The sequence below is a fragment of the Buteo buteo genome, chromosome 14, assembly GCF_964188355.1.
Source record: "Buteo buteo chromosome 14, bButBut1.hap1.1, whole genome shotgun sequence".
Lineage (NCBI taxonomy): Eukaryota > Metazoa > Chordata > Aves > Accipitriformes > Accipitridae > Buteo > Buteo buteo.
The window spans coordinates 1,096,001-1,120,391 of record NC_134184.1 but is presented as its reverse complement, the minus strand read 5'-3'; the positions used below and the strand labels follow the sequence as shown (position 1 = coordinate 1,120,391).

At 41.0% G+C, this 24,391-nt stretch overlaps 1 protein-coding gene across 1 annotated transcript in view; it reads right to left on the bottom strand.

The window, feature by feature from the left end:
• The window catches only part of EFNB2 (ephrin B2), a 44,990-nt gene that overhangs the window by 6,290 nt on the left and 14,309 nt on the right, over positions 1-24,391 (bottom strand). The window contains exons 2-3 of the mRNA XM_075045865.1: positions 16,582-16,865; positions 49-141 (exon numbers count right to left, since the gene is read on the bottom strand). Coding sequence (XP_074901966.1) covers positions 49-141; positions 16,582-16,865 — 377 coding nt within the window. The remainder of the gene's footprint in view (positions 1-48; positions 142-16,581; positions 16,866-24,391) is intronic.

Sequence of the window (24,391 nt, the reverse complement as noted above, 5' to 3'; positions counted from 1 at the left end):
CATTGAGACTGATCAAAGTGAGTTCATGAAACAGCAGATGGTCTTTACCTTGTCCAACTTTCATGAGGATCTTCATGGTTTTTGTCTGGCACACCCCTCCCTCCTGGTTATCCAGGCCCTCCAAAGACCCATTTGATGTTGCTGATTAAAAATAAAAGAAAAATAAAAAAATAAAAATAAATAAAAATCGGAAAATCAACAGGCAAAGTGATGTGAACATGAGTGTCTGAAAGCGGAAGTCTTTCAATCTACCAGGACCTGTTCTTGTTGCTCGGGCTGACCTATGGAAAGTTGTGAAATGTTGAAAGCCAAAGGAATGAATACACTGGTAAGTCGTACAATATATACAAATGGAGGAATGTGTTGTCAAGGTTTCAAATTTACCCAGCAACCTTTTTCTCTATGCACAATTGACTGACTGACTGACTGACTTGGCCGAAAACACTGCACCTTGCTAAAAGGTGAGGGACTCAGCTGAAAAGGAAGCCCTGGCAGCCTCAGAGGAGCAAAGCACTGAAAATTCACCCTTTTTTTTTTTTTTCCCAACAATATCTTTATAATCACCACATTACACCTGCTTCCTCTATTACAAATCTCCTGCTGGAAGAAGTGAACGCATACAAAAGACCCAGGTGAAAGCTGAGATTCTGCGCCGATTGGAAAAGCATTTAATATTTTAAAGTACAATCTCACTTTTCTCAGCATTGAGGAGCCTCCGCGGGGGCGGAGGGGAGTACGCTCTACTCTCACGGAAACCTTTTAGCTCGTTAAAAACAAACGGGTGCTTTCCCCCGCGTTTATATTGTTCTCGCTTATCTGGGCACCGGCTGGAACCGCGCATCCCCACCGCGAGCCGACGCTGCCACGCGATTTATGCACCAAGCGCAACCGCCTCGGAGGACCCAAAACGTGGAGTCACGGTCTAGGGGTTCACCTCCGCTGCCGCCCCAGCCGGCTGGTGCTTGCAAACCCCCAAAAGCTGCTGGAAAACTATTCCAGAGCTCCTCAGCCCCGGGCATCGCAGCCGTCCCGCACCGTGCCGAGCACCGGCCGTGTCGGCGTGCAGGCTGGTGCCCCGGCCACGGGTGGCGAAGCAGACGTGGCCACCGACGGCGGGCTCCGGCTTCACTACGTGGGGAAGGCAGCGGGGCTTTTCCCACCCCGGTTGTCCTGGGGGTGGGAATTTCACCGTCGTTTCTTGGAGCTGGTTCATCCAAGGCGCAGGACGCGCAGGCGGGCAGGTGCGCGCACACATGCACCAGCGCCAGACCGCCAGGCGGAGAAAACAAACAGAAAATGGGATATAGCGGAGCTCGTTATATATAACGGGATATAACGGAGCTCGCTGCTTGTCGCGGCTGCGGTGAACTGCTTAAGCAGCACTTTCCTGCCTCTGCCCCTCTCCTTTCAGCTCGGGATCTAATTCAGCCAGGGCTTCACACTGTTCAGATCTTTGTTTTTAATTCTCACTCCTTCTCTTTCGCCTTCCTTGGGGATTTTCTTTCAAATGCAGCCTATGTGTATTTCCTTTTTCCTTCACAATGTCCTCCTAGCCCCATGGCAGTATTTTTCTTGCTCTAATCTTCTCTCTAGCCGTAAAGATATAAACCCCATACCGCTGAACCCTGCTTCCTTGCCTTTGATCTACTTCTTGGTTTTGTTCCACTTCTGCCTCTTTTGTGACTAACTCAAATTACAGCCACCATAAAAACTTCCTAAATTGTGCTTTCTTTTCCCAAAATTCCCTTCTCCTCATACTTGGTCCCTCCCAGTTCCTCCTCTTGTTCCCTCCCCCTGTAAAAACGTGACAAAGGCCGTACATGCAACTACTTCTTTTTTTTCCAAAAAAGACTTTTTAAAATATAAAAGAGCACAATGAGTAATTTAAGATAAAAGCTGATCTGAAATGTGCCACTGCATTGCCAGGCTCGGAAAATAATGGAGACATATAGTTTTGTTTTCTTTTGTTTTTTTCCAGAGGGAAAAAAAATCAATACTAAGAACCAGTTCTGGACATAAATCAAATGTGTCTTTGCTGAAAGTGGTTTTTATGACCTATTTGCCAATGTACCAGCACAAGGACAAGGGAAAAAAAGCAGTAAATAGAAATACCAAAGCTGAGCATCAACTGAAAGTACAACTAATAAATACTGACTTCGTCTTGCATTTTTTTGTATTCTTCATTTGTTTTTCAATCGAGGCTATGGGGGCTCACATCTCCTTAAACACCTTCTACTTGATTTTAATTGAATAGAGTGCTGCTGCTTCTGAACATCAATGCCTTTTTATTCTTTAAAGGCCTATCCATTTAACCCACAGAGCAGGAGACCTCAATAAGATGCAGAGGATGCAGTCTGACCACAGTACAGAATAAGAAAGTAAGACGGCAAAAAGAATGCAAAATTACTTCAAATACAGTCTCCAAACGGGAAGGCCCAGATGTACAATGAGTCTGGTTGTGTGCCTATGTGAGCGCAATCTGCCTCGCCTGCTTGCTGAAAGAATGCTTTATAGCTTTGATGTCAGATGAATGAATTTGCAGAAGTATTCAATTTTTCCACAGTTCTTCAAGGGGTTTTCGAAAAGCCTATGTTATAGCTCAGAGTAGAGACTGCTACGTCCCGAGAACCGGGGAATTTTCAAAGAGGAGCATTTCAGTGACAAAGCAAAGTTTCCATCTCAGCTTCTCCCTGTAATTAAACTGACAATTACCCAAGGCCACTGGAGGAAATTATTTTTCAAAATTCATTAAGGCTATCGAAATATAACCTCATATATCCCTAGCGTACCAGGAAGAAAGTGGGTAGTTTTAAACACATAGTTTCAAGCTTTGAATTGCTGCACGGAGAAGAAGAAGTAACCTGGGACATTGGAGAAAACAGTTTCATACTGCTAACATCCCTTGACAGTTTAGTGTGCAGAAGTCAAACAAGGGATCGGGTACAAAATATTCCTCAAACACTTGCCGCTGCCTTTCTATACTGATCTCCAAATGAAAATTATACCCGCTATCATGTAAGCTCCCCCACCGTACTGATGCTTCAGCAGGAATGGGACCCCGTATCTGGAGCTCTGCTCGCACTGAAAGGGTATTGCCAAAAAAAAAACCTGTCTGTGACAGAGTTGTGGGTATAAACACAGAAACGTAACACAAATTCCTTGCACATAAAATGGAAATGCTACTACCCTCTGGTGTGTTTATATGATCAAATTCTAGGCCTTCCATCCAGTTTATTTTTATATACATATATATAAAAAAGAACAGGTTTGGGTTTTTTTATATTTAGGTCTAAATATGGGAATATTTTAGAGGCCATTACTCACACACAAACTACCATACACAGCCCTGTGCTAAGAAGACTAGATTCTACTTAAATATTAACATTAATAAACATAATTAATGATTAATATGAAGTTTCTCATGAGTATTAAATGTTCTCAGGATGCCACACTTCACTTAATACAGCAAGACATAGGAAACTAAAAGTAAGTACAATGTTGCTAAACAGGCAGCAAAACCTTTTTACATCTTTTTGATGGATAGGTACCTCTGATTTTCTAAGACCTGTCCTGTTCCGCTGGTGTCAATTGCAAAACTAATAATTACAGTCAAAAGCGCACTAAATTATTCAGTCAGCAGTTTATCCACATCTATAAATAAACACATATAATTGCCCTAAAATCTCTATTAATTTTAAGACTTTCTGACAAAATCATAATAATTTATAGGCAATGTTTACAGGAGTCAGTCAAAAATGATGTTCGAGCTCCATATAAACACTGTGTGTCTGCATTCCTTGAATGTAACAGCAGCTGCCATTTTATAAGGAGTATCAGTTTGGGTTCTCAACTTTCAGAAAAAACTGACTTCTTACAAAATTATAGTTAAGAGTCTGCTGATACATACTCACTTTGGAGAAGCCAGTATACATTTTCAGTTTCGTAAACCACTGCCTTAACATATCCTCTCCCTTACACAAGAGGAAATGAAATTATTCAGACCAAAGAATTTCATTCCAGCTCTCCCCTCCCTTCTTTGAAATATATAAATTATTAAAAAACAAACAAACAAACAAACAAAACCCCTGGAACTCACATAAATCAATGTATGATGTTCTACATTTATTTGTTTTTAAAACTTCACAAGTATTTATTGTACAAAATGCATTAGTCATAAATGCAGAGGCAGGGAATCAGTAAGCGAAACAGAGTCAGCTGACAAGAATAGTTCCTGGCTATGATTCTTATACAGTCCCCGTGGAGAGGAAGTAATATTACATTTTAATATATCTTCATTTGATTGTTATTACTCTACCTCCCAGCAGGCTAAGCCACTGCATGGATCTTGGCTGTTTTCAATCTATCAGGTTGGTAACATTGCTCTAATCAGATGGAGAATTAAGCTGCTGGATTTGTGCCTGTATATAGCTTTTCATTCACAAAGAGATTAGAAATGAAGGCACAGTCACAAAAATTCAGCTTCCTTCGCTCCTGAAAACACACATTACAAAATGAAAAAATGCCATGACTATTACTTTAAAGAAAACACCAGCAGACAAAAATCTCAGCCTCTTAATTCTGCCACAATTACTACCCGTACTTTTATGTTTTAGGATTATGAAAAACACTACCTACTTGCAAATTAAATGTCACATCCTTTGAACCAACACAACTTTGTAACACATTTCTTTCTAGAGCTTGAATATGAAATGGACTATATAGCTGCAGAGAGAAATTCTGATTGTCGTACTTAATTTTCCTGTGAAAACTAAATGGACCTTAAGCCACAGACTATAAGAATGAATGAGTAGTGATGTCAACTGATGGGTGAGGGCAAAATTGGTTTTGTCCCCCCTCCATGTGCTGGATGATACAAGCCATTTGGCAGTGTATCAAAGACAAGGTCATCAAGAATTAATTGCTGCTGGTGTGGATCTGTTAATAGAAAAATGAGAATTACAGGTTTCTTTGGGGTAGATCGCTACTGTCCAATAGTAGTGATTTTCACCATTTTTTTCTTAAATACTGCTTGAACTCAGCATCAGAAAACAGGCTTCTCAAAATCAAGAGCTAAATAAAATCAAATAACCCTACCCATCTCCACTTTTCCCCAGCTGTGCTTAGAAATGGAATGGAAAAGCCTGAACAGCAGCAAAAATCCACGAAAGCTTTAGATCCAACAGTAGTAAGAAGTTATTCTTAAAGCAAAGCTGCACTTGATCTCATATGCACTCATGGGATTACTAAGCGCATGTAAAGCTTTTGAGGGTTTTTTATTTTATTAAGTAATAGAACACTATTTTGGCCAGGCATCGTGTGTTTGTGCTCTGGCTGCTTTCATCTGCTTTTGGTCCTTTTAATGACTCTCTTAGTAAAGCACCGAATAAATAATTCTTCTTTCCCATAAATTATCTAAATTTATGGGACAGGTTTAAGAACACCAGAAATCACACACTGCGAAACCACAAATCACAGATCACAACACGGAGGTTGTTTCTAGACCAGCCAGGGATGAAGAACAAGGCAGCTGAGGTAATAGAAAGAGTGTTTTAATTAAATGAAATTAAATTCTTTTTTTTTTTTTTTTCCTCCCACTTAGTAGCAATGCCAGATCTGCATGGAGATCTGAAACAACCAGAAGAAATTGTTCAGGCCACTCACCAAAGAACAGGTAGCTTGGCAAACACTACATTGGGTGAGCTGCAGAAAGTTTGAAGAGAAGATAAATATACTAATTTCAACTACTAGCAACTAACGGTTTACCCTTGCTTGTAGTGACAAAAAATGAGACTGACACTGAAATCTTCACTTTATAAAAAAATGAAATTGTCTTCCAAAATTTAACTAACAGCAGTCCCAAACCTGGACCACAAGTGCTAAAACTGAAATGCATTAAGAATAGTTGCACTGACTAGTGTCAACATGTTGTCTGTGTTTCTATCTACAGACAAAAAAACCCATATCCTAACTTTTCTACTGATCTTACAGAGACAAAAAAGGATCCTTAATAAAAAAAAAGATAAAAACCGCTGAATTTGCTCAATTAATACGATTTAGGACAGCGAGACTGTAATGAAAAATGTATAAAAATGGTTTACCAATAATTTTGCATTTTCCTAACATCTGCTTTTTTATTTGTCCTACTTGCAAAGCCAAGGTGGAAGCAGAATTTTGAGGAGTTTCTCAACCCAAAGGCCATTCAGCAACTCATTCTCTCAATCTTATTACACACATTTCTTCAAATTAAGATTTTTTTTTCTTAAACTAAAGCTTACAGAGTGTTTATAAATACTCTTGAGGCCAGTCTTTTTTCCCCTCTATGCACCCACAAGGCAAAGCTTCTATGCGAAGGAAAGGACAAGAATTCTCCCTTCTTCTTTTCCGCTTCTCATCCTTGTTGTTTTTTAAATTAAGTCCTATGTCGTGTGTCTCAGGATTTATATCTAAACAGGATCCACAAGTTATATTCTGCACAGCAAGTAAGCAGCAATGCTCTCCCCAGTCAAGCTAAAACCAGAACAAAATGAAGTAAAATAAAAAACAGGCCTCTTCTTGCCTGGAAGAAGACAAAGGCTCTGCAGTGAAACTCGAGTGATTCACTTTTCTAACCACTGCTCTAAAATGTATCTTGTCCAAATGCGAATGGCGTGACTTGTGGTAGTTCGATGGGACTCATGATATAGGGGTCTTTATATAATTCCCCACAAAAATCCCCGCTTGTATTCGTATATTAAGAGAGGGACAGATTTTATTACTGTTTCAATTTTTTTGGGGGGGATGCAACATGGAGGACACAAACAAGACAGAGCCAATCCGTTCTGTAGTGTAATATACCTTGGTATATACCAACTGGTTAATTCCAGGCATACCTCTGGAAATCCATAGACTCCCTTTCCCGCATCTCATGTCATCCAACTGAGAAGGACCACCCAAGCATTAAGCACAAAATAGGAAGAGAGTTCTTGTGAAGTTTCCTACATTCAGAATGATTCTATTAATTCCAGGGAGACACGGCATCATACAACAAGAATACAGGTGGTAAAAAAAAAAGGCCCTTTATGTCAACAAAGTCTTTCCATAAAGGGAAAAAGAGACAGCGAGCAAGACGGAGTTGGAAAGTATCAAAAAAGCTGTGAGCTCCAACTGGTTTCTGCTGCCTATCATTTTAAAAACAGCACCACTTTATCTCTGGGTTAAGGAACACCACAGCTGAAGTGTACTAAACAGTAAACTATTTGCTGAATTATTATCCATTACAGAAGGTCACAGCATCTACCCACCCACAACAAAATCCTGCTTGCTTCACTGCTATCAAGTGTCCCTTTGCAAAATTCTCTTGGGATGGTTTAGAGATTATATATAAAAAAAGAAGAAATAAAAGCATCTCAATACTGTACCACCATGAATGACAATTTAAGTCTTTCATGACAGTTAAGCATTTCTGAAAGTATTTCAGTTCTATATTTCACATACTCTGAGAAATGTTGTCAGATAATGATCTACTGCACACATGGTTGCTTCCAGTTTACATAAACAAATTATACATTGGTGAGCACTGAAGTAACTGTGGCAGATGTAAGCCCACTAATTATGATGTATTCAGCATATATCAGAAAGTATGCATCTAAAACAGATCACTACCTAGTTAACTTTACCAACCACAAACAGGTATTTTACGTAAATCTGTCCTTTCTCCCTGCACACTACCAGCAAAAGCCTCTCGCAGATGGGGAGAAACATCTCCCCACTGCCACAGCAGGCTCTGCTTAACAGTTCAGCTGAACATAACTAATAGAATTAGTTAGCATTCAGGTTACACTGATTGTTGCTAATGACAAGCAGGCTTGCTGGAAACAAAAGCAGAAGCTTTAACATTAAATGAGGACCTCTTTTCTGTATCATATGAACGCAACACTGCTCTTCAAGGATGTTCATCTGCCGTGAAAATCTCTCTGGTTTCTGTCTGTAGCACTTGGATAAGAAAGGGTTATAGTGAAAGTTCATATTAAATAAATAACAAACCTCTTGCTCATTCTACTGTCACTAATTGCATGCAATGATATTAATGACCCAGTAATTGCTATACGAGTAGCACTGAAGTGGAAAACATCATTTTGAGACAGAGTTCATCTCTAGGTGGTAGGACTTCACCAGTGGCTGAGTTAATGCCTAGTGACAGTTTAGAATATAACACTATAGATGAGAAAATGTGCCAGTCTCATGGTTATAACAGTTTAGATGGACATGATGTTATTTGCTTTGACCACAGAGAGTCCAGGAGTAACCCCAATAAAGTGCCACAGTCAGAGTTTGCCCTATAGATGAACCTCATTCCTTTCAGGGGAGATGCTCTGTACTATAACAATCTAGAGCAATTTTCCACATGTTTGCTTCAATAAAAGAATACCTTCATCTCCTGCTTTTACATCAAGCACAATAAAAGTGTGCTTTATTGCAAAACACAAAAAGCTATTTACATCATCTCACTATCCTTCAGTAACACAGAGTTTGGCACCTCAGTACCAAGATCAATTATGATACCATTGGATGACTGTGCATTTGGCAAAGATCAGAAGCTAAGCACTGTTTTGATTGCAGTATGCTTATGTTTGTCTTTAGAACTTTAGAATACCCCCCGAGTAAAACTTAATGAGGGAACATTGCTGAAATAAAGCAATCTGAATTTCCAAAGTGCTACAGGACCTCCAGTTCAAACACTCGCCATAAGAAATTAAGGGGTTTAGCTTCTTCAGAAATTATTACACAGGCACATCTCGGTACTTTTTAAGAAACTCTGATGGGAGGGATATGTTAATCCTCCAGTGTTCGAAATTTTGAAAAGTCATAGCCAGAGAGGAGAACCGATACTTTTAATAGTTAGGTTCATACAGAATTTAATATTTCACTAGAGTCTCAATAGTGTAACATTAGTAAGCCTTTTTTTTTTTTCCTTTTGCAACACAGATTATTTAATTAACACCTTGATTCTGCTACCAGATCTGCTGCGGCGGCCCCTGGACGGCAGCTGGACTCGAGTTCCAGCACGGCCTTGGGGCCAAACCCCCCCCAAAGCAGCTGGGCAGAAACGGCGGCGGGGGTCCCGGTGGACACTGACCACAAGCCAGCGACGGGCCCTCGCGGCGAAGGCGGCCACCGGCCCCCGGTCCACGTTCGGCAGAGCACGGCCAAGGGAGGGAAGGGATCCATGGGCTCCCCAGTACACGACGGAGCCGGACTTACGGGACTTAGGCGGCCGGACACGGTCCCGGGCGCCTGGCCGCAGCCCAGCCTGCTCCAGCAAGGGCTTGAGCCGGGACGGGACGATCCCCAGGGACGCCGTCCCAAGGCAGCCATTCCGAGATTCCGCCCTCAACCGCGCCGCTGCGGTCGAGCGCGTTTACGTGCTAACGTGGAATCCTTGAAGAAACAGATCCCCCTCGGCTTCCCCGGCAGGATTTGGAGGCAGACCTCTGCTTCTCTCACAGCAGCTCGGCGAGCACACAAAAGATGAGTCTGCCGCTGCGGTTTAGTCATTTTTGCTGTCTTTATCTAGTGAACGGAAAACAGATGAATCGTGCTAACAAAGATCCGAACGTGCTTTTTAAAACCGGCCTTATCAGCTTAATACGGACTCTTCTCCAAGAACTGCTAAGACTACCTTAAGCCTAATCCTGCTTTTACTCACAGAAATATTTGCATCATTTCCTTGAGACTGAAAAAAAGCAACTGGAAGACTGCCTACCAGGGCTTAGTTTTACAGTGTGACTTATCAGAAATAAATCCTGAAATAATCGTCCTCCTAAGTTTCCAGGATTGACTAAAGTCAGGAGAGAGAGTCTGAACTGACATTTAACCCTGTTTTTCAACCATTTCAACCCTGTGTTTTAGCTAATGCAGGTCTCCGGCAAAAGTACGTATTTCCCTCCAATCCAGCTATGTGAAGACTTTAATGAGGCAAACAAAGTATTTAAATTTCATTAAAGCCTTTATAAACACTTAGGCAGTTCCTGGTCTTTTATTTTAGGACATGATATGTAACAGATACAATAAAAGCACCTGTATAAAATAAAGACTGATCATCCCACTTGAGGACATAAATGCTTGTCACCAAACTTGGGTACAAAACAAAAGTTAAATGTGTTTCACTATGCTAGTGCACTTCTAAGCTTCAGTTTAGACAGGTACTTTCCTCACAGCATGGCATGTCTCCCCAATACACACCCTCTTGATTTAAACAATTACTCATGCCCTGCATATAAAGCATAAAATACACACTCAACACAACCTTCTTCTGGATGTAGTCCTATTAAGGATGTATATGTAAATCTAAGAACATATACAACGTGTAGAAGATCAGGGTTTAAGCTGGTTTTTGCAAAGCACTTCAAGTGACCCTTATTGTTGATATGTATACTATATATATAAAGACTTCTAAGTGACTGTATCTTTCTTTGTGAATGTACCGTATTTTCAGTATTTATAAATTGTTTATGAGGAACTAAAAAAAAAAGAGAAAAATAAATAGTGACTAAAAATATTAAACAGCTTCCTATGAATTTTTAAAACCTGTTTAATTCCTAAGTATTTCCTGAATAATTCTTTCTTCCAGTCTGAATAATTATTCTTCATTTTCATCTGATTCCATATCTATCTGGAATACCTGGGGGGGTGTGGGGGAGGATAAATGTATTTTTTCACAAGATGCCATCAATTAACAAACTGAGCCTTCCTATCTGTCATTTCCTTCCCTTAGGAATAGAGAAATAATAAAAGATTTCCTGCTGAACTATCTCTGTCTACTTTAAAGGAGATAAACGGTCGGTATTGCCTAGGTAATGGCACCAAATATGAACAAAGTCCATCAATCTAAAATAGCCCTATTCCCTTACAAGACCTGTGTGGTCTGGGACAAAACCCCAAAGGACCATGACTCCATTAATGCTGTAGGTCTTAGACTCTGTTAGAAATCTGAAGCTGCACAGACTGATTTTTTTCTCCAATAATATTATTTGTATGAGCTGTATTTATATTTAATTCAACAAGAGCTAAGTGGTATTGCTGATATATCGCTTAAAAGACTCTCAGCAAAGTCAAAGACTGACCTCTGGATATCATTTTGCACTAAGAAGAAATCATTCATCTAATTTTCTGAGGCAGGAGGAGGAGAAAGGAAAGAAAAAAAATGTGATCTTTCTACAACTGGAACTGGGGCGGCTATTATCACATAGGCTTTCATCAACACCGCCACCACCACCAAAAAATAAAGAACAATAGATTCCTGGACCACAGAGTCTTTAACAAAAAGCATGAAAAATGTCTTTGTTGCAAAAGAAATGGAATTGAAATTCTGATACAGTTTTTGTCCCCTTTTTGGCTAGTTTGGAATTAACCTCCAAACAAAGGAAAACCTACTGTTTGCCTTCAGGTAGCTCTTACTAGGTGTTCGGGAGGTTGCAGGGCGCTGCGGACTGAAACCTGCCTCAGAGAGGTATCAGAATGCCCAGCCAGGCAGATCAACCAGCGCTTAAACTGTTTGGTCAGAATACTAAAATAACATTTTAATGTAAATCTATTTGGCCACGCAAAGAGATTTATTCTTCCCAGCTGGGCCGTATTTCAGGGCACAATCTATACTGTCCTTTAATGTGTTCTTCCTCAGACAGTTATTGCCCTTTAATTGTAACAGAATGACAAAGTGAAAACATAAAAAGCCTTGTGATTTTTTTCAAACCCAGCTAATGCTAAAGTTTCAGAATGACTGTTTCAATTTTAAAAGCCACAGTACCATTAAAGCAGTTATCCAAAACGTAGCGCTACTAGCCATTATAAACCTTTAAATCAGTCAGGGATCAAATATATATATATGTGTGTGTGTGTATATATATATATGTTTTTTAATTTAAGCCAGAGGCCAATTATGTAAGTGGGTCACTTGAAAAAAGTTGACAAAAAACATGTAAGGGAAGCTGCGTACTCCATTTTGCCAATGTCAAAGCCAACGAGCATCGTTAGCTTGGCAAGCTTGGCTAACGAGGTCGCAGGCAGAGCAAGCATTTGCGAGGAACCTTTCCTCGGACCACCCTGTAGCCTCTCCTCGAGTCTCAAGCCATTCCTTCACAGATTTTGAACTGGCGAAGACTTCATTGCAGGCGACTTATCTTTTAACGCTGATGATGCCAGCCCGTAATCTTCGCTTTACTTACGCAGAAGAAGAGCCGAAGAGAGCAGGGGATGTGCTCGCTGGGCCACGCGATCTCCGGAGCGCGAGGGCGGCTGGGAGCGAGCGGCACTGCTGCCTTCCCTCCGGCGCAGCTCCCCGCAGGCTTCGTGCGCCCAGGGGACCGCCGCGCTCTCTCCGTGCCCTCTGACCGAGGGCCAAATCTGTCGGGAAGGGCTCAGGGCAACTCCTGTTCGCCCAAAGTAAACATCTCTGGCGTACCGTATATGCTTGCGTTATGCTCACACGTCTCCCTGCCGTACGAGAAACGCTGCGTCCGAGACAGGTGCTGAAGCACACACTTACACCACCACCCAAGTACGTGCAGATCAGTCCCCTAGTACCGAGAAGACACTCATTGCTCCTTCTGAGCCACCCACAACAGCAGAAAATTATACTTCATTACCTCACCATGCAAAGACACACAAAGACTTTTTAATGCAAACATCAGAGTTGCAAATCTGCACACCCTTCCTCTGCTTAACTTTGCCCTTCGCGAAGATATTTATGTTGTTGGGCATGATGTATCTTTCTTCATGCATCTGATTAAGGATTTCCTTAGAGACTCACGATATGTTAGCTAAATGGTCGCATATTTTAGGATAATCTAACATTAATACTTCTGAGATCTCGAGTACATTTGACCTTCTCCAGTTCTGCTGAAAAGAAATCAGGTAACTGTAGGAAAATGAATCTATTAATTTCCCAGTAACAAAAAATTGATGATGGCAAAGAAGAGAAAAGTAAGGACACTCTGTTACATCATTTATTCACTTTCACAATACCATCAGTATCATCTTACCAAGTACTGCTGTTCACAGAATTAACTCTTTGGACCCTGACACTCATATTGAGGAATATCTTGCCAAGAAGTGGATTAGATTATTTTTGGATTAAAGAACCATTAAATGCATCAGAAACCCATCTACATTTTTACTTTTTTAAAAAAATGTGAATTGTGGAATGAGAAAAGGTGCATCTTTTATATGCTTAGACCAAGGGAGTATTGAGCAGAAAAGATCTCTTTCTGCTACACCTATCACGAATACATCTGGATGATATAAAAATTATGGCTTGAAGAATTCCTGTACAATCACGTTTCCCTAGAAGTACACAGGGTTCAGGAAGCTGCTTCACCCTTTGTTAGAACTCCTCATCCCCAAATGACTAACCCCCTAATCTGAATAGAGATTTTACTGTTTAATACAGCTCCACAAACCACACACTATTACCTCAGGAAAACAAACTGTGTTTTCAAATAATGGCAAGTTGATAAAGGTACATGACAATGCACTAAACACTTAAAAGGGCTGACAACAGCTTGCCAGCATAAACAGCGTGAGATTAGGCTGCAGACGCAGACATAGCAAGCGCTGCAAAGATGCTGGGCTCAGTAAACTCTTGTGTCAGGTTTGTTTGATGCCCCTGAGTCAAGGGAATACAAGATCCTAAAATACTTCAAAATCAAAAGCTGGCACACAAAATGCGTCATTGCTTTCACTTCACAGCGCTCCCACCCCGCAAAAAAGGCCCTTAACAAATTAAGACAAAACTCAAAACTCCTGAACAAACAGAAAAGAAAGAAAGAAAGAAAGGAAGAAAGAAAGAAAAAGAAAGAAAGAAAGAGCAGTATTGGAGTCGGTGGGAGACCCAGTGCATTCCCCTTTGAGGCCTGAGCACACCTGTTAAATTACAGGTCTGGGAATAGGGATGTATGCAAACGATTCGCGGCCTGATTTGCGTACATGATTAAGATGTATTATATTACTTACAAAAATGACAGTAAATGCCCTGACTACCAGAACTTGCATCTGACAAGGCTGTGTCGGGTCATGAGCTTTTGAACACAAACTGTTAAAATCCTATCTAGCTTCGGTATTGCTGTAAAATGGTGTCCTAGCTGAGCCCTGGCCTAGTTTTCTACCCCTCTTAGTGTTTCTGAGACCGACATCACTGAGTTCATTGTTTTCTCCCTGAATGATAGAAAAGCGAGAATTTTAGCTTCAGGATGGCTGGGTTTTCAGGGTTGGGGTTTTTTTTGTCCAACCTATTAAAATGTACGGGTACCCCTGCTGCAGCTCAGTTAGTATGCTAGCAATATAGTGATAAATTAGCCATTTGTTTATGCCAGAATGAGCAGGGAAAGTAATATCCTAAGGCACTCCACTATTACTGCAAGGCCAGTGCGATTTTTGAGGCATTAGGCTGAAGGCTGAGCAAGTTCTTTCAACCAAACTATACTGTAATCTTCCAGGAAATGCAACATCTATTATGTCTTATTGCTATAATGAAACAATTATACAAAACTAATGAAAATGAGACATATTTAATAATTCTCTGGGTAAATCCATGACATAGATATGACAGAACTGCCTGGGTATCAGAAAGCTCCATTTGTGCCCATAATTTTCAGGTAATAATTGTAACAGTGCCATTTGTTCCACTACAGCTGGTCTGCTGTGGATGTTTTTAAAAGCAGCATTAAAGACTGAACATATTTCATCATTAAAGCCAACTATTTGAGTGTGGTCATTTTACGCTACACATTTTCACTGGAGTTATAGACAACTGTCTCTCAGCATCTAAACTTGCAGCTTTTACCCAAGTAAATCTCACTGGAATTCAGTGGGAAGTTTGTCAAAGTTAAATCCTGTGTAAGTGGGATCAGGTTTTTATATACCCCCAACTGAACAGAGAAAGAGCCTATATTAACTGATCTTTTTGTCAAACCTGCAAATCCAAAGAACGGTATTTTATATCTCCCACAACTGTTATTTAGTAATTTCTACATTTAATATTTAATACAGTGAATTCTTAGTTTCTGTGACATACAACCTGTTTTATACAGTGTGTACCATTATGGATGTGACTGGGAATGGAGCATTAATTTGTATTAAATGCCATTTCCATTTTAAAAGTACTTTCTCAGAGCACTTGTAAAATTACCAATAATTTTAATTAAGAAATTAAGAAATATTTATAGTGGCAGACTTTACATGAAATAGTTATCAGCCCTCCGGTTTTCAAGCAGGTGGCAGAAATGTGTTTGGGGACAAACTTTTTAGCAGGGCCTGTTGCAATACGGCAAGAGGTAATGGGTTTAAACTAAAAGAGGGTAGATTTAGACTAGGCATTAGGAAGACATTTTTTAAGATCAGGGTGGTGAAACACTGGCACAGGTTGCCCAGAGAGGTGGTCGATGCCCCATCCCCAGAGCATTCCAGGTCAGGTTGGACGGGGCTCTGAGCAACCTGATCGAGTTGGAGACGTCCCTGCCCATGGCAGGGTGGGTTGGACTAAATGATCTTTAAAGGTCCCTTCCAACCCAAACCATTCTATTATTCTAAGAAATAAGACACACCAGTACCTAACTTCCTCATAACTGCAGAAAAGCCAATGCACGGAATTTGTCTGTCTCCTACTAACTGGTGATCCTTGCTCAAGACTTCAAAAGTCCCCATGGGGCCAAACGAGATCCACAGACCATAGTATTACAATGACAAAACCTAAACGAATGTAAATTGCTGTTGCACTGCTGAGGTCTCAGCTTATGCTAACTCCTGATTCACATCATTAACTTTACACATCATAACTAATTTGAATCACTAAACACAGCGGCTACCTCCAGACTCACTTTCAGCCACAAACCCCCGATCAGACTAAAACCCGCACAACGTTTATATTGTTGGACATGGGCCTGTATCACCCACATTCTTTTTACAAGTCCAGGACCATGAAAAAGGAGGAAATTCAAGATCATCCCAGTCTAGGTTTTGCCCAAGAACGCTCCTAGCTACTGTCTGGACACAGTAGGTATGTATTGCGGCTAGGCATGCTCAACTAGAGCCCACCAGTAATCCTCGTGGGGAAATTGTACTGTCATAGTTGGCACCGAAAAGGTGTTTCCTGCGAGAATCCCTGGACGACTTGGAGCAACGGCCCGCCACCTCCGGCAGAACGCCTCAGCCCAGAACGGCGGGCCACCCCACCGCTCCTCCTGGTGTAAGACCATCCGAGGGCAAGGCCAGCCGCACGGCACACTGCCAGGGCTGCGAGCAGGAGACATCGTGGCTTAGCTGCATCCAACTTTCGGTGTGAATACAGGAGACGATATTGTGCGCAAAAGGAGAAGCCCTTTACAGGCATAGAAATACGATCTAATTTGGTTGACACAAACCAAGGACCAAGGAGACAGAGGCCCCACGGAAGTCAGCAACAATGTCAAAAATACGCTGGCAAGAAAATATTTTCAGAGAAAAAAAATACAAACCCATTCATATTCTTTGTTTGCTTATAATATACAAGGCAACATATGAACGAACAATTACATTTAAAAGAATGAACAATTGAAATTTTGAACTTACATATGACGTAATAATCTTTGTTCTTCTGAAATTCCAGGCCCCAGAGGTTAGGACTGAACTCTTGAAACTTGATGGTAAACTTAACATCTTGATCTGGCTTGGCACAGTTGAGTAGAGGTGTATTGTCCTTTTTAATCGCACAGCTATCTGCTTGGTCTTTATCAACCATGTAGACCTTATAATATTCATACTGGCCAACAGTTTTAGAGTCCACTTTTGGGCATATAATATCCAGTTTGTCTCCTATCTGTGGATATAGTACCAATCCTTGTCCAGGAAGGAATCTAAACCAGGAAAACAGGAGAAAAAAGAGAGAGGGAGAGGAGAAAAAAAAAAAAGGAAAATGTGAGACACTTGATAAAATCCCATCCAGAAAAGTAGCAATTGCAGTGGACAGAAAGGAACAAACACACAGTTTCCAAAACCAAAATGACACACTGAGCAAACCAGATCTTAATAGTTTGGGCCTGACTCAATTTAGTATCAACAAGATGTTTATTTAGATCTTCGAAATTACAGATGGATTGAGTCTTATGGTCCTTATCCTGGTTTGGGGAACTCAGGTAGGTTTTACATCTCTGGCAGGCACTGCCGCTTCTTCCACATTTGGCCATTTACAGCAGCTAGTACAACCTCTGGTGGGCTACAATCCTGTTTTTCTGCTTTGGTAACATTTCTACTATTCTTGCACGTATTTTGCTAATTTTGGACATGGGAGAATGACAAGAATAATCTTTCAAACCCCCTGAGCAGCCATGTGGGAAAGGAAACAACCTAGACTTTAAGAGTTCACAACATATTAAGATGCTGATTGATATTACTAGTACAACACAAAGGAACATCAGTCACTCACCAGGATCGTGCTTACAGACCTGGGGCGGACAGAGATCTACCTGACCCAAGGACCACACATGTTTCTGATAAAACATGCCTCTGAGACAGTGTGACTGCTACACTACAATGATTTCTTCCCTTCATAAACTCCACCATTACCATAATTATTTTAGCTTTTTAAATTTCTTGTGCTACAAGTGAAACATGGGTGTGCTTCTGCCCCTTTAGTATAGATGAAGACTTCTTGCACAAACTGGCAGTGAGCTTTAATGTTTGGGGTTAGACTCAATATTGTATCTTTCCTACTCGTGTTAATTAATAGGCAAACTTCACCACTTCTCCAGGAAAGAAAAATATAAATAATTACTTATAGTATTGATTCATCCACAAAATGAGGAGCCTTGTTCTCACAAGGACGAAAGCCACAGCAGGTTTGTTTGTTTCTTTCTCCGTAAGATGTATTTGTTCCAATTAAGGCCAAGAAGTGCGTGTTTTAGAACTACAGCCAATGACACAACATCCTCGAATGCACAGACCTAAAAGACTGACTTTCTTTCCTCTTTCTCCTGCCTGCCAGCCTTTTCCAAAGATCTTCCTTAATGGAGAATCGGCCTGAAAAACGAACTGAAACAATTGCCGCCTAATGAACACCCTTCCAAGTGCTAGCATTTAAACAGCACACATAGTAAATCTAGCTTATTCACAGGCAGTCTTCCTGGAAACTCTAAATTAGAGTATTAAGGCCCAAGAAGAACAAAGCTGTAGGCATCGGTGACCTCCAGCCTCTGGCTTGGCTAAAGGAGCCCACCAGCATGTAGTAGTGCTGGGGGAGAACTTACTAAATTAGAGAAAAGGATGATGTGACGCCCCAAATTTCAAATCCATCATTTACAACTGCTTGCTCCCACACAAGGCAAGTTCATCATCTGTGCTAATTGAGCGGGATTATTTTCACTCACAAAACCTGTGTAAGAATTACATTTGTTGTGAAGCAACATGTAGCAGGACAAATACACGTAATTACACATTTAGGGAAAAAGAACAATGAAATGTTATGGCAAGAAAAGCGACTGTTGATGTATAAATCACTGCACTCTTTTGTGTTGTGTGGTGTAATTTCCAGACTACAGAAACGAGCCCTGGCCATGGCTGTTCAGACCGAGACGCGCTGGAGACGGGGCCAAGCCGTGCCTCCTCCTCCAGTTTTGGGAGACGCCGAAGGAATGCAGTGACCACCACCTCCCGAAAGCCAAAAGGGTGAAACAAACGGAAAGGTGGAAACGCATCCTCCACGGAGCCAGCGCCCTGGTGAGGGACGATGGTGGGGAGCCCAGCTCTGCAAACATTCCCAAGGGAGCAGCACGGATCCAGACTTGGGCTCTCCTCAGGGATCGACGCCGAGCGGGCAAAGGCAAAAGGACAGAGTTTCTGAGCTGATCTCCATCACCTGTGGCTGACTCTACCACCTTATCTGACCACAGCCCCATTTTGCTTCGCTGCTGTGTGGCGGTGTTGTACCAGAAGGAAGAAAATTACTCGGATTCCCCCATCCGCATGCCAGGACAAAGGCCGGTCACCCTGTGATCCCACCGCTGCAAATATTTCTTCTTGCTAGTAATTCTTCTTCACGTAATGGGAATGTGTAATATGAAACACGTGACATTCCAGAGGACCGGATCTTCGCTTCTAGATTATTCAATTTAGATTCCCATGCATAATAAATATGAAATTCATATGGTCAGAAACGTGGACCTGTCTGTCTGTCATTATCAATAATATGACCTAAATGCTGCCCTGAAAAACAAACCCCCACCGATTCTAATTTTAGATTTTGTGTACATATAGGTGTGCGTAACGAAGCAGCAGCGGTACACGCTCTCCATGCAAACTCCGAGTGCCAACAGGACGGGTGCAGAGACGGCGTGCCAGGCCACCCTCAGAAACGGCTACCGGACAGACAGCACCCCTGTGTGCCCTGGGGAAGCAGCCAGGTATTGCCCCATAAAAGGTAGAGGACAGAACCACCCCCAATAGACAGCTAAAACACATTTTACAGGAGCTTTAAACTGACGCACTCGTTGTTAGACTTTATGGCAGGGGAATATTCTCGCTATGGCTCTGAAGTCTGCACGGTTTGAGAACTGAACTCGGTAAATCTCCTTCCACTTGAGGGTCTGAACTTGTAGGATCTAAGGCTGGTGGGATTAGGAAAGAAAAAAGGCTGAAAATGAAAGGATTAATCTGAGAACTTGATTGTATTGAAATTTTTTCCACAGTTTGCAGTTTTGATCGTGACCTTTGCAAGAAAGATATTTTTCCAATTTACTTTCCTGATTTTCTTACAACAATAAAGCACAAATATGGATGGAGAGAATAAAAGTTTCACCTCATGCATTTCAGTTCGACCACAAAACTTACAGTGGCCTATTAGTAGTAGGCATGATGATTATCCCTGCATTAGTATAGTACTTTTGCTATTGTATTTTCATCAAGACTTTAAATAAGTCATTTGCTGGGTACTAAGCATTTTCTGAAGCTATTTATTAAATGTCAGGAGGATTACGACTACTGTTTTATGATCCTATTTTTGAAAACCTTATACCTGGGGGAAAAAAATGTACATTCAGCCTTGGTAGAGGTTAACAAAAACTTCAGGATTACTTCTGAATCTTTATTTCTGCAAGTGCTAAGGTAGCCTTAAGCATTCTGAGGTAGCAACAACACTTACGAAATGTTTGCAGGATGGCATCTGTAAAAATAAAGTTAATGAACTGGCTTTTAAAGTCTGATCAGAATGTGCCTTCAATTAATTAATTATTTCCCCCTCCCCTCCCCAACAGAAATATAATAAAGACGGAGCAAGAGGTTTTCAGAATCCTGTGACTGATCCCGAGGAAGCTGCTTTACTCCAGCAGTTGCTTGGGACAGTGACCCGCTCTTTGAGCAGTTGGGACAGAGACAGCACTGGAACCATTGCTTTCTATAAAAAGCTAACGTTCTAACTTTCTGCTTTTCAGCTCTCAATGTTCTTTACTGAGAAACCTACATCCCAATACAGGCCCCTGTACCCCAACTTCAGAAACTTAGGAGAAAAGCTCAGCGAGTTTCCCGACTCATTTCTGTCGGCAGTCAGATATAGTCATACTAAAGCATTTGAAGAATCTTGCTTACAATTAATAACCTAGTGCTTACCATGAGAAAGCACAGAAAAGTATATTAAGTACAGTAAAAGCTGTACGATGAAATTAGTGCGCTTTCTGTCTCACACTTTTGGATACAGAGGGCATTTTTTACTGTCAGCCCAAAACTGGTGTATTGTGGGCAACATTTGACATCTGTACAAAGCCCATGGATGTGAATCCCTCCCCCACGTCCAACTAGTCAGGCCGCTTATCAAATAACAGCAACATGCAGAGTTCCCAAACCTTTTTAAAAATAAGTACTATATTAGACCAAAAAGTCACGAGACACGAACAGAAAATAGGAACAGAGCAGTCTGTTCCCCACTGCCACCAACGTTACAGTAATTTTCTGTACCACGCTTATTTTAAAGCCCAGCAGTTCCTGGCACTAATGTACCCTTACCGTTCAAAGTCCTGGAGAAGTTAAATTTTATTTTGAAATTTTACCAAAAATAAAATTTATATTATGCACAGTTTCCAACTAATTTCTTAAGAATCTACTTCTTGTTTAGAGAAAGTTAGCACATTCAACCATATTAAATTATAAAGGGGTTTTCCTTAATGATAACCACTCAAACCTGCCTAATTTCATTGTAGTAAATTCTCAAAAAAAATTAGAACTTTACCTGTCAGCACTTTTTCACTGAAAATATCTACTATTCCTTAGTACACAGACATTTCTGAAACTGTAAGATTATTGACAGTTAAAATTCTTAGAGAAATAAATTCTTAAAGAGATTTTGTTAATCAGTATTGACTGATGTAACAAATGTGTTGTCATCCTTTTCCCAACTTGTAAAACTATATATATATACACATACTATAAATATATATGTGCACTCTTAGCTTTAACTATATCCTAGTAATTATAAAATAAATGCAATTTTAGAAAGCATGTTAGTACTCGTTGCTAGTCTTGTCTATTTAACTGGGGAAACAATGCCAAATTTCTGTGCTTTAATACCTTACCTGAACTAATTGGTGTAGGTAGTTAGCTTTAAATTAATGTAAAAAAAAATAACCCTAAAAATGCGAACAATCAAGACACTTCTTAAAATGCAGCCTGAAACCTTCTGCTGGGGAATCCTACCCACTTAGCTTTATGAAGTTTAACTACCAGCCTGACTATAAAGTTATTCATTGAAAAGTTTTATTAAGGAAATGTCATGAATGCTAATAACACAGTATGTTAGCCCGTTACTTATACAAGTGCAAACCGAAACAGAATACAGAATAGCATTCCACATACAAGTCCTTACTGTTTAAAAAGAATGGTTATTAAACTGTGTATGTATTCATCATCTGGCTTTTGAGAAAATAACAACTTTCATATTTGAAATATCATTTTGTCCACAGGAGAAATATTTGAGCAAGGCAGAAGTCCTACCAGCTTGATGCAAAGCAAATAAAAGTTCCAAGAAAAGGTCCTAGTGATTTCAGTGAAGTAGCAGTGTGCTAATCACAGCCTGCTGAACCAGATGAAAACCAGTTTACCAATTCCCAAAGACTCTGAACTGCCTAAAATCCAAAAACATAGACCAGAGCTCTCTGTCAGAGTCCTTTGATCCATACAGAGCCTTCACATTAGTTTCTGTCATATTCAACATCATATACAAAGATATGCCGTGTGGATATAAGGTATACACCCAGCTGTAAACCCAAAATGCTTTTTTGCAGAAGCGGTGATTTTATAGGACTGATCTCACTCCAGTTTAACTGGATTAAGTAAACGTGAATTCAATGAGAAGAGGATCAGTAACTGCTGTGGAACAGACAGGAAAAAAAGCTTCATCAAAAAAGATTAATGTGGAGTCACTGCCTCAAAATGGGTATGGAATTTTGTTAAAAAGAAAGGCACCACTCTTAGGTGAAGTCTCTGCAAGAAAAATTCCCATAGTGTGACACAGCAAGACGACAGACTGGTTTTATACACAGACTAACAAATGAAACTTTGAAAACAAAGTAAGTACAGCATTTCATATTATTAAATTTTTTAAGTGAGTTTTGGAAGCTACTTTTCTTTGCCAGTGCAGTATTATTAGATTATTTTAATACTATAACAAAGTTTTACAGAACATGCTAAATAGGGACAGTTTTGAATTTAAATAAATTTAAGAAGTTTAATCTGCTGACCTTTATTTATATGTAACATTTTTTCACACAGTTAATGAAACTATTAATGTAAGCAATGGTTACTTGCATTAATAGGACTTGCAGGCTAGAAACTAAATGGAATTCAAACAAATAAATAAACAAATACATTCACGCTCATCCCTTAAGATCTTTAATGGTGAGTACCACATTATACAAAACCAGATTATAAAATACCATAACACAAGTTTCTAAAGCTGCAGCACTTGTATTCCTCACTTCCATTGGAAGGGAAGAACCTCTTCTCAGGGCTTGGGCTCTCCTGCAATAAAATCCTGCAGCAAGCCCATAAATGCTTTGAAAGAGTCCCCTGAAACTGTAGCTCATCTCCATCCCGGGGTTTGTGGTACCTCCTTGTCCTCCTCCTTCCTCACCTCTGATGAAGCCCATCTGCTTTGGGACTACCTGGGGGAAATGCTTGCAGGGCACTGAGAAAGGGAACGGTCAAGGGTTTATTTTCTTTTAATCACCACCCTGGACACAAAAGGATAATGGTGCCACCATCTCGTGCGTCTCAAGTAGCCATGCCAACAGATGCTGTTCTTGGTGCCTTTTCCTGGACCCATTCTTACTGAAATCAGTTGCAAAACTTCTATTGACTCCAGTAGGGCAAAACAATGAAATATGTTTACAACTGAAATCTTAATAACCTATACAGAATGATTCTGCAGCATTATTACGTTTTCTCAAAATTTTAAGTGGACGGGGAATGAGTAGCATGTATGAAATTTTAGCTGTTTCATTTAACAAGTCATTGCACTACCTTTTGAAGAATACTAGAGGAACACATTTAAAATACAACAAAGGATTTCTAATAGGCATAAAACAAGGACGGGCTGAAAGTGCATACACTTCTCCCCAAAGAAAACATTTTTTTGCATGGACCCGCAGGATTTGACAGTCAAATTGTACCATCTCATCATAGTCTTAAAGGCACAGAGCTTCCAGTGTACAGAGAGGCACCCACAGATGCCATCCCTCTTCAACCATGTCAGAAAATGCCCTGACCGGTCTCCTAGAAAGATGTGTCATGAGCTTCCTTCACCAAATAACTGGTGTGACTATTGCTGTTGCAGAGATACAGACACTCACTTCTTTGCTCCATCCAGCTTAGGACGGTCACAAGTCTAAAGGCACCTTGCACTTGAGAGAGCCCAAAACCTGCAGCCAAGACGTGACACTTGGCAAGAACCATGCCCCTGTCACCCTTCGCAGATACGGAAGGTCACCTGCAAGCCGGCACCGAAGACATCCTCTTGGAGACACTCTAAGAGAAAACCTGGTTCCTTAAAAGCTGTGATGTACGAAGTTACAGATGCGATCTCATCCCGTGGAAAAAGGAAACGAGCCAAAGGAGGTGCCACAGACTCTCCTTCAGGGCTACCCCGACCCTGGGCTCCGGCAGAGGCAGCTGACTCTGCCGTTCCTGCCCAGGGGAGCAGGGCATCTCAGGGTGGCCACGGACTCGGGGGTGCCAGGAGCCCCCTCTCCCCAGCCCACCCAGCCAAGCAGAGGCAGTGCCCTCCCTGGCTTCAGCCCACCGGCGCGCAGCTGCCGGGAGGGTTTTGCTGTAAGATGGCCTTGTCTGGTTCAACTGGACACCGCCGCCGCCTGCAAGAGATGGTTTAGTTTTGCTGGAAAGC